General features: G+C 39.4%; 1 protein-coding gene across 4 annotated transcripts in view; it reads right to left on the minus strand.

Annotated features, from left to right (window-relative positions):
- GPD2 (glycerol-3-phosphate dehydrogenase 2) overlaps positions 1–16,521 on the minus strand; it is a 65,819-nt gene that overhangs the window by 15,442 nt on the left and 33,856 nt on the right. For all 4 annotated transcript variants that reach the window (XM_026103025.2, XM_026103026.2, XM_064514529.1 and 1 more), the window contains exons 7-8: positions 5,119–5,283; positions 4,213–4,357 (exon numbers count right to left, since the gene is read on the minus strand). In XM_026103025.2, the coding sequence (XP_025958810.1) occupies positions 4,213–4,357; positions 5,119–5,283 (310 nt within the window). The remainder of the gene's footprint in view (positions 1–4,212; positions 4,358–5,118; positions 5,284–16,521) is intronic.

Below are 16,521 nucleotides of genomic sequence, written 5' to 3' on the forward strand. Positions count from 1 at the left end.
AATTTTAACTTATGCATCAGCATTTTCCGGTATAACTTAAAAAAGAAAATCCACATGCACAAAGGAAAGCAAAATTATATCTTACTTAACAGCTTTACTTATATTTCAGGAAAGATAGGGCTTCTATAAGAACAGACACTGACTTTCATTTACAAGGACTTCTGGTTCCTGAAAAACATTTGCAGTCTGCTTAGCAGTCCTCAGGTTCTGCATCTATTTCTGATAATAGTCATGATATGAGGTATATTTTTAGACTCTAATAAGAGCCACCAGAGAGAAATAATTCAATGGACTCAAGTAACTAACACTATAAGCTGAAAGTAGACAAAGAACTGGTTGGATATGGATTACCTGTTTAAGACAGATACAAGCTGAATCAGTCATTATTTCATTGTTAGGTAGTCTAAACTGATTACTGAAGATAAGTTTTCAATATCTGGAAAGGCTAGAAGAGAAGCTGAAAATTTCATATATAGCATGTATATTAGAATATTTTTTAGATGATATTTATAGACAGCTTAAGCATACAGTTGGAGAAGTACAATTTAATAGGGGAAGTCAACACAGATTTGTGAAAGGTAAATCACGTCAGACAAATGATTACTTTCTAAAATGAAAAAGCTATTGATTTAGAGACAGAGGAAACGAGAGATTTAATATACAATATCAGAATAGTCAGAAAACTTTAGAACAGATACTTTGTCAAAAGTATGAATAAAATTTAAATGCAATTTAGGTAAGAACAGTTAAAACATGAGAAAGAAACAAGAAGAAACTTGAAGATAACTTTCACCTATGAAAGGAAGTGTTTACAAATCAGATGATAGTGAAATGACGAGAAAGGATGAAACAGTCTCTTCCATATGCCAATTAATTTAATTAATTAATGACTACTGGCTATCCAGGGAAGAACTCTCTCAGTCTCCGATAGCTATGTTCATTCCATCTTGTATAAATACCTGAAAAGCCACTGAAACAAATTTAGAAGGCATTTCCTATCCAACAGGAGTGTCCTCACACAAGGACACTGGCTGTTCTGGAATCTCGCCGGAGCCAGACTAGTGCATACCTTCTAAACACACATTTCTACAGGACAGGAATTCCTAACAGTAAGGAATGGATGCCACTGTAGTACAAGCTGTAGCAGTAACCACTCACTGTAAGATTCCTCTACTAATCTTAAGAGACTTATTAAAATGGGAAAGTTATGGATTGCAAACTTTAATATGAAGGGAAAACGATGACTTTACCTAGAAATTTGCAGGAGCCAATACGAATTGTCTTAGAGTACAGATGGGTTTGAAGTGACTGTCAGCAGAACAAACATCAAGCTACTTAGCCCTCTACAAGCCTAATGATAAAGCTATAATAAGATATTTAAGAGATGGTTTAAAACAATTGGATTTTTTTGGAGCATAATCTCTACTTTTAAATATGCTTCCTTTTCAGAAAAGCAGTGTATTCAACTTGGAGAATATATGTAGAATATATGACAAATGAGGAAAGAAACTTGAAAACAGAATACATTTTATGGTCTTATATATATATAAAAACTGTGTGGCAGCAAAATTAAATAGAATGATATAACTGGAGAACAGATCAGAACTGTCAAGCTTGAAGTCAGTACGTGGTAGACTTTAGAATGTGACATTTTACAGACAGCAGAAAAGAGATATGGAAAACTTCCAGTTGAAGTATTTGACCAAAGCACCACAAACGCAATTAAATAGGGAAGAGGTGACTTTCAAGACAGTAGAACTAAGGTTTACCCCACAAGTTCAACTTTAAAAGTGTTATTAATTTGAAATGTACAGTGGATAGCAAAATTCCAGAAAGACTGAAAACATCTGAAGTTTGTCAGAAGAGTTTAGAAAGTATTTCATACATATACACATTTCAGGCAGAAAATGCACAAAGGTAGCTGAAATCCTCCCCCCAGTCCCCCATCTTTCTCATTTTGGCAGGAAAAATTATGACATACTTAAGCGATAAGGAGCGAAAGAGACTTACTGCAGCTACTAGAATAGATGTGTGTATACTAAAAATAGAATTAATGAGAAGACTAATGCTGGGACTATTAATGAAGAACATAAAAAGGTAGAAATCCTGTGGGAAATAAATGCATTGTTAACATTATTTTATAAATTCTTCACTATGTTTAGATACAAAAGTATCTACTCGTTTGTTATAAAAGCTTTCAACGTGTGAGCTTAGGCCAAGATTCTCCAAAACAGTTATCGCCAAGGCAAATGGACACAAGGAAATGACAATCTTACTCATTCAGGAGTAATCACTTGGCACCAGGAGCAGACACTTGATACAACTGAGATTAAATACCATGAGAATTTTGTATTTAGCAGACAGTTCCTTAGTGTAGCTATGCTACTTAAAGGAAATTCAGTGCAGTTTTATCTGATCGGGAGTACTGTGGAGGCAGTATGTGGGTAGATACTATTTTACAAGAAAAGTAATGCCCACATGCTGCCATACGCTGGGGAACAAGCAGAAAAAGAATTCTCCAGATTTCCAATTAAAATTATTAGGTTATTACACAATACATAAATTAGAGCTATCATGTATATGAAGCCATCTTCTCTTTGAAGCTACATAGCAATTCAAAGTCTAGAAACATCTACTTCATATGATTATATGTTCTTTTGGTGCAGGGTCACATGTACTCCTTGCACACTACATGCCAAAACCAGGATTACAACCCCATTTCTCTTGATTGCTACTTCTTCAGGACAACTATCAGGTCATTTTGCTATTTTTCAGGTGGAAAACACATAGGAAACAACAGAATACAGGAGCAATTTCACACCAGGCCAAAAAAAGCCTCGATATTACAGCCCATGGGTCATGTGCTATTGGGATAACCTGGGCAAAAACAACGTGTGCACTGGAAGTCTAAATTTATGTTCATATAATAGTGCAGTGGTCATACAGAAGGCATTATTATTATTATTATAAGTGCACAGTATCAACAGAATTGGGATAAGTCTATAAACTGTGAATTTCCATTAGAATGCTAATGGCTTCAGAAACCACACGTACTATTTGAGCTTCAACTGAAGAGTCTTATTTGGTAGAAAAGGATTTGGTATAGCAGCAGCAGCAAGCGAGAAAAAGGCAAAAGGAATCTGCATGGAGCATGTTCACAGAATGCCACAGAAACGTGTTCTTTAACGGGGTCAGCAGAGGGAGATAAGCCCTTTCTACCAAAAGCAAGCACGGCTGCGAGGGCTCATGTCCACAGCTGTGTCAGAATTTAAGACTAAAGACTCAAAATTGGTAAAACTTTATTGCCCGAATTTACCTACAGGCAGCTGAATATACCTTCTTCACAAAACTGCACAAAGAGAAGATACCAAATTCAATATCTGTATCTTCGAACAATAAAAAACACCACACTTTCTTTACTTCATGAATTCTGCTGTAGTCTCCAAGTATTTTGATGCAAACAGAAGCATTACTGACTTCCACTGATTTGATCTCATTTACAGAAAAACTGGTCTAGATTAATTCCCACTATAATATCAGAAACCTCCTATTTTTTGCCCCTCTTCTTTATATATCTCCATAATTGTTTCCTTCATACAAAACAGTATTCCTCCCAACCTCTCAGTGTTCGATGTTTCATGCTGCTTTCCCTCAATGTTAGGATTTAACTAAAACATGTTCTTTTGAACTATTTTCTGTACTATGTACATGCTGGATTCATATTTATTACAACTGGAGTCATAATACAGCATCGTATTAGTGGCAAAACTTAATGGCAGATAGTCATTGCATGGAGTTTGATATTTAATAAAAGAAAAAACCTTCTAGAGATGTTGCCACCTCCATATAAAAAATATATATGGTATTTGTGTTCTAAGAGGGCTATAACAAGCAGTCAGTACACTCAGCTGTAAAACTCGTTATTCTAAGAGAAGCCCTTCACAAATCAGTAGCAGATATTCTGCCTAAACCCTCTTCTACTTCAGCAAGAGTTTTGCCTTGCTGAGCTTTAAGTAAGAACTACAAGACTTGGGCTCTTTCTGAATAGATAAAATTATTATTCTAATAGGCACAGTGCCAGCATCCTTTCTTTAAAAAGCAAAGCATGCATTTGAGACTACCGTAAAAACTGCAAATCCATCTCCGCAACCTTATTTATTACAGACACCAGCAGAGATTGTTACAAATGGTTTAGGCTTTGAATATCGTTACCTGTAATAACCAGGCATGACAATATGCACGCCTGCACTTGGCTGACAGATGTTTGGTACTTCCTGATCATCCATTTTGCGCACAGAGTCTGTGAAAGGTCCTGTAGCATTGATAACACACTTGGCTTTGACATCAAATTCCTGCCCTGTGAAAGAAAATAGTATCAATCACATACACCATTTGTTTTCCTGCTCACTGACACTCGGGATTATTAATCTATCTATGAATTTAACCTACTGTAAAGTATACTGTTTGTCTGAACAGAACAGCTGGAATTATTTCTTAAAAATTAACAAAGCTTTGACTTAACACCACATTTGAAAGAGAATTCTTTGCAGTAAAATTCCATTTCATCTGTGAAGACAGGGCACAAGACTGGGTAGAATAATTTTTTTTTTTTTAGCTGAAATTTGCCTCTCAAGAGACATTTCAGTCTCAACTCTTGAACTTGGTAAATGGTATTATTACTGTACAGCACATAGCATTTTACAATGTCATCTTTGCTTGACAGAAGGGTTTGGATGTAAAGCTTAGTCTACCCTGCCAAAGCACCAGGATTTGAGTGAAAACCTGACAGAAGTTAAAGATGATTGACATTAATGATATGCCACTGCACTCTGGAAGGATGTCTTCCTTGTCAGCTAATTGGTATTTACAAACATCTGTGCTCCCCATTCCCCCTTCATTTTATTATTTCCGTTTCTTTAATGAAAACAATATGCTCCCCTAGAAAGCTGTGCTTTTGCATTGAACTGGAACACGGCAACGCTCCTGCGGAAGATTTTCGGTCAGGCCCACGGAGCCGCACGCGTCCCAACGCAGAGGCGCGCAGTGCCGCCGCTCCCGAGCCGCGAAGCCCCGGGACGGAGGCAGGCGAGGCAGGAGGCCCGCGAGCCGCCCACCCACCTGTTAGGACGTCCCTGCAGCGCGCCCCGCACACGCGCTCCTTGCCGCTGCGCGGGTCCGTCCTCTTGAGCAAGCGCAGCACTTCAGTGTAATTGGCTGTGGCAGCGCCGTACCTGGCAGCAGTGAGGGCGATGGCGAGGTTCATTCGTGCGTCGTTGTGCTGTCCTGCAGCGGGGACGGAAGCGGAGGAAGGACACGAGTCACCTCCAGCCACTGACTCGTGCTATGGAAGTGTGTCAGAACCGATCTGTCACATCTGTCCCTGTCACATTGCATAGACGTGATGGCTGGTCAGGTCTAGCAGGAATTATTTAAAGATATATTGTCTCGTCTACGGCAGAGCATTAAACTGCTATTTTAGCGGCAGAAAAACGCAACTGCACTTACCCGTATGGGCATTCGCAGCGGCGGAGACTACATAACATCTCGTGTGTTAGGAAATTAAGAATTAGTATTAATTCACCTCCAATTTAGGAGCAGACAAACCATGTCTTTGTGCAGTCGTGCTGCAATTCTCACAGTATCCGAGTGCTCGGCAGCCCCACTGCTATTACCAGTCCCCATTAGCAGCTGCACTACACAACACTGCAAAGTCCCAGGAATGATCCTTCACTGAGGAAGCACAAGAACGAGATTCTTATGTTAAACTATCAGTTTTCTATAACTGATTTCTTTCATATGCATTTTCACTTCACCACATACAACATAAAACCATCAAGAAAAGAGAAATAAGCAGACAAGAATTAATGAAGGATTCTTAACATATATCATTAAAGATTTATTACCGAAATTCCCTCGTTAAAGAAAACCAAGAGAGAGGCAGAGGGACCATGAGGGGAAGATGATTAATTACTTTAAAATACTGGCTTCACCTGAGACTTTTCCTATTTATTATTGCCACTGAAGTTAAAATCCTGGATGTTGGCTGGAAAGAATTACTCTACATTGAAACAGCCAGGTTCTGTGTGTCCTGAATAATTAATTTACAAGAAAGGGCTAAACTTCCTGAGCTATGGTTCACTTTCCCACGTGTTTGGGTTGCTTCCATCAAAAATAATACTGATAATGTGATGAATTTGTAATAGATATTGTTGTTGATTTATGTCGCCAGCATCCCAAACATTTAGTATAAATGGTTTATGTAAAATTTAGTCCTTCTCATTCTGTCTGTGCAATCTTGACCCACCGTGCAAATCATCTGTTACTAGCTAAAAGGGCAAAGTTATAAAGATGGGATCAATGGCCTTGCGGGCTCTGCTCCCCTCCCCAAGCTCCTCATTCTAACACAGCTGAGATGATACAGTGCAATCAGTCTTCAACTCCAAAAAAAGTTATGCTAAGTGTACAAAAACGGTAAAATGATAAAGCACCGAAGAAGAAACAAACAGTAACTCCAGTTCAACCAACCAAACAATGCCCGGAATAAACTGCAGAAAAGAACAGCAAACCAACTGAGCAAGATGTCAAGAAGAGTTGCAGATGCTCCATCACGGGAGATGCATAAGACTAAACAACCATCTGTCAGAAGTGGCAGGCAAATCATTAAATAAAAGCATCAACATTTATGCTGCAGCAGTGTCGGAGAATGGATAAAATGACCTTATGAGGTCTACCTCAAACCTTAACATTTAATGAAGGGTTGAGAGCATGTACAGCATCTCATGTGCAAAGGGAGCACTAGATAGCGGAAAGATACAGGGGCAGGAGGGAACAAACAGCCATGAGCTGCATTACAGCAGCTGCTTCAAATTACAGCAGAATACAGCATATAAGTTAAAATAATTCAGAAAATAACCCTCTAGTTCATAATCAAAAGCATTCAGAAGTGGGATGTTCTGGAGACATCCCTCTTTACTCTGCTTCTCTATCTGGGAGACCCAGAAGCCTGACTTACAGCATGCTGTAAATCCTGGCTTTACAGGACAAGAAATCCAGCACAACAAAAACACTGCCCTAACACAGATGCCACCTATTTATGAATGAAACCCTGAATTACCCATTTCAGTGCAGTAAAGTTTATTCATTTATTGTAGAAGGATCTTAGGGCCAAGGTTTCCACATCTACTTTTCGATCCTCCCTCAATTTATTCCTGCTATCAATACATAAGGTGGCACCCGATACTAACAGATTTCCTATGGCTGATCCAGAATGTGGATTCATCACACAAAAGCAGCACAATTTACAGCTACAGCCAGTATTAATTTTGGTCTGTGGGAAGTCTTATTGTTTAAATTTTGCAGGCTTGCCTCTTCCCAGCTTTGTGACTTATTTGTCTAGGCCAAAAGCAATCCAGAGAAGCTAATCTGCAGAATAAGTAATGGAGGAGCAGGCATAATTTCCAAAAAGAACAAACATAGAGGTAATAACTGCTTATTAGGCCTAAAACCCAAGAGCTGCTCAGCATTTTGTTGAGACTCCTAATTCCTGTAATGTCAGAGCAAGCTAAGGATACGCTCAACACATTTCAGGATTTGGGCCACTGTGTTCAAAATAACATTTTCATGCTTTCTCTGAAACTCTCACCATTTTCACACATCATTATTCTGATGGGCAAGCCCCCTTGCTACTACTCAAGTCTCAACTGTCCAGAAGGAATTCTGAATGCCTTTGTATTATATTTGCAGAAGATGACTGGGAAATAACCAGTTCTTGATTAACTACTTATCGGGGGGGCTGGGGGAAATCCACTGGCTTGAGATTGATATAATCTGAAGTGGGAGTCGAGTTTTTCCTAGGATAAGCAGCAGAGCTCTGCAGAGATCTAGATTTGAGACAAATGAAGAGAGTGACCTCTTAGTTCAGAGTTTTATCATCCGTGGGGAATGATACCTCAGTTTGCTAACATACTGTCAAGTACAGTAATTTTCTTATACTCATGAAAAGCTTCCCCCCCCTTTTTCAAACCTCCATTCCTCCACCTTGCAAGCACATCCCCCTCCTCCCAATGCAGTTATATTAAACCCCTGCACTTTATATGCAGTTATCTGTTCCTTGATGCCCAAAGTGGTTGTCATGTATGCTGCTTCCACGCTGACCACCGATTAGAAAGGTACTGTAGTCAGAGCAACTCTCACTACAGCGCAGTTCAGATCACAGAGCATAATTTCCACCACTTAACATAAAATCAGTTATTTATGTGCATGCTAGTCAAGAATCATTGTTTCAGAAAGAGCAGTATGTGTTCTGGTACCTAGATGATCCTTATCACTCTTAAGAATGAAAGGATGAAGCAAAACCAAGGTTTTGCATCTCAGCCTTTTCATGTTTTCAGTTAAACACCATTCACCTCATGTAAGTTCAAGATCCTCCAATCCCAAGGTAACCCAAAGTTTAATTTTCCTCAGAGGAGGCACAAAGCTTTCTTGACACTAGTACTACTACTGTAGTCAGAATATTCCCGGAAAATATCAGGCATAGCTGTGTGATAAGCGGCAAGACAGCCAAATGCTCACAGAGCAGGTTCTAGATTATCTACTTAAGATAGTTTTGCACGCGTCGGCTTTTACGTCAGTCACTTTAAAGCCAAACAAAACAAACAAGCAGCTCCCCCTGCTACTGGGGTAACTCTTCTAGCATACCCTCAGTTTCTTCCAGATGTTGCAATTAAAAAAATTAAAAACTTTAGAAGTAACTGACTATAAAAAAATTACTATGATGAAGTAATTTGGCTTTTTTATGCAAGTGAGTTGCTGAAGATATCACAACCAACCTGTGGGCAATACAGTGGATTTATAACTGTGACATTCACCAACAACAGATGTTCAGTAACACCTTGCCCTGGAGAGGTCATTGCCGCTCCACTCGTGTTGCTTGAGGGCTACAGTTTAGAAAGCACTTGGGAGTGAGGGTGTGCGCGTCTTCAGATGGATGCATCTCAAAGGTGATCAAAGGCAGGCTTTCGTTCAGAGATGCTGAGGCATGGCCAAGAGTCAACCGACGACCATACTGAGTTTCTTCACAGCTCCTATGATATTGTTTGAAAATGAGAGGATGCCTAAATCCTTTAAGATACTTACGGTAAGAAAAACTGAAAAAAGTCCTCCACCTCATTATTTACTGTTGTCACCTGCTCATTGCACAGTAACAATGCTGCAATCACTTTATTTTCATTAAGTGTAGTTGACTTTGCTGTCAATGAAACACTGGTCTAACCGCTTTCATTAAAGTGACACTGAATCCTCTTGGGGGAAAAAAACACTTTACTCTTAAGAGGCACGCTAGTGAAGACATTTAGTGCACGAAGACATTTTGTCTAAGTGTGTTCTAAACCATTTTAAGGCCAACAGTGATGCCATTTGGTTTATAATTTCTTCTCTTTTTTGTAATTTAGGAAAATTCTATTTTCATTCCTTCGTAACAAATGTTGTATTTCTTCAAAGATCAACAGACAATGCTTCCGCTGGCACCAAAAGAATCTTCCCACAGAGTGCACATAGTGTACGTTCAATTTTATTTTTATCTATGCTGAAACACAGCCAGTAGTGGTAACAAAGCCCACAGACTGTACGAATTTGTTTGTGACTGATTTAGTAGAGTTGTTTGAAAACCACAGGGTTAATTGGAATAATGCACTCTGCTGGTTCTAGTATATTCTGTACAGTGCCACTTTTTTGACATCTATTACTTTTATCCAATTCCTGCCTAAAAGTGCAGAAAGAAATTATTCTATTAATAGTGGTCTACAACATTAAGGAAAATATAAACCAATGTAAGCAGATAATTGTTTGAAACCCCAAGAATCTTTTCAGTAGTGCCTGCCAAAGCGAAATATCACGACAGTTTCTATCACTGTATGTACAAATGTCACTTTTTATAAATATTTTTATCTGTGTTTTTACATAGCTACACGCAACATGCAAGTTATAATTTAACAAACTGGGCATGCAGATCCTTCCTGTCTCTACCATTACCCACCTGTACATAAAGCTGCTCCCAGGATTCTGGTACTACATCTGATTGCAAATAAATGTATTTTATCAATCACACATCATCTTTGACACAACAGGTCCTTAACACTTAAGAAGGACCAAATTATCCCAGCCCTGATCTCCTGTAATTAAGAAGGCTGGTCTAGTGGTTGTGGCTACTGTACTACTGATGAGGAAGGTGACTGCTTCCACTGACGCCGCCGTAATAAGGCCCCATACAACCAGAGTGCTTTTGACCTTTGTGTGCCTATGCAAGATAGTTTGCAGAGATAGTTACTCTTCCTCTGCTAGATCCAAACTTGCTAATAGCTTTTTCCTCTGGAACTGTCTATTCAGCTACAGATAAACACCACACAGTAGCCTGTGACTGCATTTAAGAAGCTAGAAGGGTTTTTTGGTCCTAAAGAGTAACATTTTGTTTATGCTAACTAGTAAAATTTTGCTGTCGCGCATCCCTCTTGTGCTGGGAACACAATCACTTAAATACGCACAAACATTGTAGTGATTGCCCCAAATAAACTTTGCAAAACTGCATAATATTACAGCTCTGCTGTTGGAACACGAGCCAGACTTCTTGCTTTAAAGAGCAGGCTGGTCACTGCAGCAGACACGAAAGCCTCCTCCCCCCCCCTCACTTCACAGGCTTTTCTGACTAGGCTTATGTAGATATTGCTGAGGACTTCATGTTTAAGGGAGAATTAGAAATGCAAGAAGCTATATGACAGTCTTAATGAACTTTCTCAAGAGGGCATCTCTCTCCCCAGAGGAGCCTACCAGGCTTCTTTTGAATGGAAGCAGGAATTAAAAGAAATACGTCAATGCGAGAACTAGGCCCACAACACATTCACAATTCTGCCTCTCCACATAATACAGCCCTGCAAACGGGTAGGGTTTTTTGTTTTCTTTTCACAGAATAACAGCAAGCTAAACGCTCACAAATTAATTTCCTGCTTGTTTGTTACTCCATGACTGCTATCAGTGAACTCCATTTATTTGGCTAAAATATTTAACTGCCTCTCACAAAGCAGTCCCTTGAATTTGGAACATACCCCAAAACCTATCACGCAGTATCAAGAGAGGCATATTACTGCATCACAATAATACTGAGACACCCATTGTCCCCACAAGCTCTGATACACCAGAAGTTATTTTAAAAAGTATGTTTCTATTCTGACAAATTATGTTCTTCCAGCAGCATTGCACTAGATAATCGCACTCACACAGCAAAGAAAAGCAGTGCAAGAAGTCAGATGTGTTATCTGAGGTGCATGAAAATTTTCTTGTTGAATATATATACACACCCCTTTCCAAATTAAAGCTCATGATCTATAATTAGTACAGAATTATACGTAACTTAGAAGTTATCAGGGCTGCCCATACCCTCTAATTTTTTAATAAAGAGTGTTTAATCACATAATCAGTTTTATTATGAGTATTAAAACAGGAACTCAACATCTGCTGTAGATACTGAAATTTGCTGTATTCTAATTCAGTGATTATGAATCAGCTGGAGCAAGTAAAAATTTTTCCAGACTTCTTAGAGAAAGAAGTCAGTAGATTCTTCTCCCAAACATAAGTAGAATAAACTCAGAGGTTAACATCAAATTTGAGTCATGAGTCACAAGTCACATTAAAAAAAAAAAAAAAAAAAAAAAAAAAAAAAGCCCTCAGACCTGAAACCATTTCTTAGCTCTGTGAATCACATGACATTTAAGTCAGGTTAAAAATTCACTGAAAACCAACAGGCTTTCTAGGATACATAGCATGCATATTGTTTGTTCTTGGACTGTGTTAGAGGGAAGATCATTCTGACTCAGTTAAATCAGTTCTATTACACCCACATATAATAGTGTAGCAAATCACACCAGGCTATTAATACTTCTTACACAAATCACGTATAATTTGAGTTCTGCCTTCCACTTGGTTATCTGTACTGCTGAAATATATCTCAAGTGGGAGGAATAATACACATCTAAGTATGCACTTTGCACTGGGGAAGAAGAATTAAAAAAACACTTGGTCAAGGCTTAAAGAATTAAAATAAAAATGTATTTATTTTTAGTCCTCACTCCACAGGAGCAATAGAAATGAGAGCCTACAATCTGGCCTATTCACAGGTAATTTATTCCAACAATCAAACTGAAGATTTGACACATCAAGTTTTTAAAATAATCTAGTAGCAGTCATATTTTAAAATAAGATGCTGCTTCCTCCATTTAGCACAAACTTAGACTACACACAAAAAGAAAAAATGAACGAAAGCCTTCCACATTACCTCTTCACCTCCATCACTCATAGGAGTTATCAGCATCTGCCTTTTAGGCTCCACTTCTCAGATGTCTGGAAGAACTAATGTTCATCTACCAATAAAAACTACGTTAATCAAACCTTAACACATACAGCTTGAGTGCACAGCAAAGACCACCCAAGATGTAATATAACTACTATTTTTACAAGACAAACTTAAGGAACCAAAGGAATTGAAGATTATTGGCATAGGGAAAGATTAAAGTAATGAAGAAAGCTGTAATCAAATAAATTGCACCTAGGGACAAAAAACCCAGACAGAATCATGATAAAGATTGGCAAATGAGAGTACAATACACTGCAACTTATGTGCAGAGTTATAGATAAATGAATACAACCAAAACCAAGGAGGCCCATAAAAGCTTGTTTCTGGGTTGTTTAAAAATCACAATAGATTAAGAATATTCATTGCCAATCAAGTCTACTGCCATGTTATAGTACAAAAGCTAAGATACCAGCATGAAAAAAAACACACACAAAAACCTCACACAACATCCTGGCATACCAAATGAGAAAGTTTGGAATTACTGTTCTGTGCTACTGCTTTGTAATTATGTTGTTTCCCACTTCTTTTGTATCAGCCTTCAACTTGTCACTGCAATCATATTGCAGTGTCAGTGTAGGTAAAAGCACAGTGTTAAAATGAAACCAAACATTGTCATTGTCAGTTTATGGAAACGGTGCTAAAGTGTCACAACGAACAACTGTCACCGCCGGTCTGCCGCAGCCGTCCCGCGGCGCCGGGCAGCAGCACGACCACGTCAGGGCAGCTCGCCACGTACCAGCGGGCCACGAGACCCAACTAGTGTTTGCGGTGTCCCAAATTTGGGGCAAACTCCACCGCGCGCGCAAAGCGTGCTGTTCAGGATCTGGATCAGCTAGGGATCGGTCAACCCACGAGCTGCCTGCGCTCTGCTCGCTGCGGAGGGACGGTGGCCGCGGCCGGGTGACCCAGGACAAGCCCACGGGGGCTCCGGGAAGCAACAGGACCGGAGGAGCGAGCGGCACGGCGGGACAAGGAGGCCGCAGCCCAGCACAGCGAGCGCGCGCACAGCGCAGTGCCATGGCGATGAGGATGCCTAGCAACAGGCGGACCCGGCCTGCCGAGCGTTTCCACATCCACAGAAGGGCTCAAACGGCCCCTGCGGCTGCCCGAAGAACCCAGGCCGTTTGATGGGGAAAATCGAACAGCATTTTAACATATGATTTAGAAGTCCAGTGCACACATAGGTAGGGAAACAGGCCAGAAAAGCCGGGGTGACGCGGCCTTCGCCGGCCGAGACATGGCTGGTGCGCTACGCCCCTCGGCTCCTCAGGCCACCAGGCCCCACACTGGTCTGGACGGGACCGGCCCCGGCCCTACAGGCAAAGATGACACGCACAGGTCCCACACCACAGGCGACAGCACCGCCGAGCACTGCAAATGGCCCTCTCCCTCCCCACTCCTCAGGTTATGCCCCAGAGCTGCTCCATCAGCTGGGCCAACCTGGGCCTCAGTGAGCTCCATCACCCCAAAGGCACCTGGCACCACAGACAGGTAGCTAGGCTGTATTAGTCCTTACAGGAGTAAAACAAACACTTAAACACCTTTAAAATCTCATAAAAACGTAGCACGACGGAAACTGCACAATCAACTCTCCTTCAACATATATATTTTCATATCCACAATATGGAACAATATGCCCATTAACTAATGATCTGCTGTTAGGTTCACATAAAATGCACACATATAAATTACAGCAAAGTTACATGCTTCAATGGAGTCTTTCCTCCCAAAGCCATGACACGCTGGGGAATACTAAGATGTTTGTGGCACAATGTGCAAATAATGTCATTTTGCTCAAGAATAATCTTAAATCTTTTTGGTAACATGATCTGAAGAATTATTCACCATTCACTTAAGGGACAAAAAAAATCATCCTTTGCTTATACGAGCATAAAAAAAGGCATAGAATTCACTAGAATATTCATCGTTTCCAACCTTAAACCCACAGCGTACAAACAGATGAATCCAGCAAGTCAGAGAGCAAAGCCAATTTAATCTGTGGCTCCCCTGAGGTAAATGTAGTTCACAGTCCTGCCCCCACCCCAACCTCAGCCATAATCCCTGGTTCCTGGAGGTAAGAAAGCACTGAAGTGAGGAAAATTCTGCAGCAGGATATAATGATCCAAAATGACAGGGACAATAATGACAATGAATTTCATGTCTCCCAGTCATAAGCTGGGGATGCTTGACTGGGCTGACTTACACAATTAAATTGTTACAGGTACAGCAGGAGATGCAGTTATCATCTGCATGCTTTTGGGAACGACGCCTCCAGCAAAAAGAAGGAAAAAAAAAAAGAAAGAAAAAAAGTGCTCTGGAATGCACGGTCTCTTTTGTTATGAGCAAACTATTACTCCTGTAGGTACGCCTATATAGTTGTACCCTTTGACAGAAGGAAAACTGGGTTAAAGATGCAAGTCATTTTAAGCTATTGATTTTATCCCTTTTGAAAATGATAAAAAAAGCTCTTTGATGGATAAAGCACTATGTGATACAAACGACTCTGCACTGAAAAGCTTTACAAGTAAACAGAGACCCAGCAGATTTTATCAGGGAATTCAGAAGCACCTTTTATAACAGATTATGCTTCTATCTTCCCCACTAATATTTATATTGACCTCGGAAAATAAAAATATTATTATTTCCATAGGTTCAGTCAAAGCAAGACTTGTATTTCATTCTACGTGTATTCCACTAGAGGCAGCCAATAATACCTTTATAAGGCTTCTTGTAGCAGGCTACTCGTTCTCTTCAGGACTTTACATACAATTTTACTATATGTAACATAGGAAAAATGCATTTGAAAGCACCTGGACATGGTGGATATAGACAGTCTTTTCCATGCTATACCTACAGTTAGTGTGTCTGCAAGGCTTCTCTAATTCATCTAGTTTCAATTTTGAAATATCAAGAAATATGGTTAGCAATGTATTTCACCTATAGAAAACCTTTTTAGTGACAAACTGTCAAAGAGTTTTTATATCCAGGGAAGAAAAAAGTCATACAGTTGTCTGCATCTATAATAGGGTAATACCCCATTACAGCTCCCAACACTCAAAATATTAATTTGTCAAATATGAATTATAAAGGTATAATATTTCATAATTCAGGACACACTCAAATTCTAGGAAAAATAGCTACAAGAGCCTAAATAAAAAAAAAAAAGCATTTATTCCATTTTTGACAGCTTAATGAATGCTTTACTCTTTTACATTGATTTTTTTTGTGTGCGTCTCTGTGTGTATGTGCATGTGTGCCTAGGAAGGATTTCTCATGGGATTTGCTGTAAACAAGGAAAGCTAAACCCTCTGTGAAAGGTTCTCTCTTCCACCTTTAAATAAGCTCCATATTAAAATATTTCAGGACAGAATACATATAAGAACACGGAGAATACAAAGTTATAAGAAGTACAATTGCTTATATCCCAGCAAGTATACTGGAAATTTGTGGAACAAGATGTTAACCAATCAAATGTGATTTGCCAAAACAGTGACTTGCAATACAGTCACAAAATCAGTGCCTGCTCATTTATGTTTTCATAAAATAAACAGCAAATTCAATAAAGAGCAGGATCAACAAAACGCTAAAATTTTAAATTCATGACTGACTCGAGAATACAAATTTTCCTTATACACTTAAGACCCATCTTTCAAGGCAAAATATGTAAAGAAAAAAGTCTGCAAGAACCTAAAGATACAAAATAATGCATCCTAAAAAGAATTCTGCCACTTAGAATTAGCAAGCATTTCTAAACACTTGATTGTAATATTCTGGTCAGCTGGATCTTTGCTTTAGTGTTTTTCCTAGTTCTTAACATAATGAGTTATGTACAATTTAAATGGAGATTAATTCTTCATTTAAAGTGCTTTAAAATAATTCTGCGCATGATCGCAAGATCCTAGCATTAGCTTCTCCATAGTGCCTCTTTTCCAATTTTCCTTGAGCTACATAAATGGAACTGACAGATCACTGCTCAGATAGCAGCCACATTCTTCCCCCAAAATGTTGCCTTTTTGCTATTCAGGAGTATCCTAATACCAACAAATGCTAAATGAAGTCTGACATGTACCCCTAAGAAACAAACTTGTAAGTTGTGGCTTCAAAGGAAACCTTGAATAAAT

The sequence above is a fragment of the Dromaius novaehollandiae genome, chromosome 7 (assembly GCF_036370855.1).
Source record: "Dromaius novaehollandiae isolate bDroNov1 chromosome 7, bDroNov1.hap1, whole genome shotgun sequence".
In the NCBI taxonomy this organism is placed as follows: Eukaryota; Metazoa; Chordata; class Aves; order Casuariiformes; family Dromaiidae; genus Dromaius; species Dromaius novaehollandiae.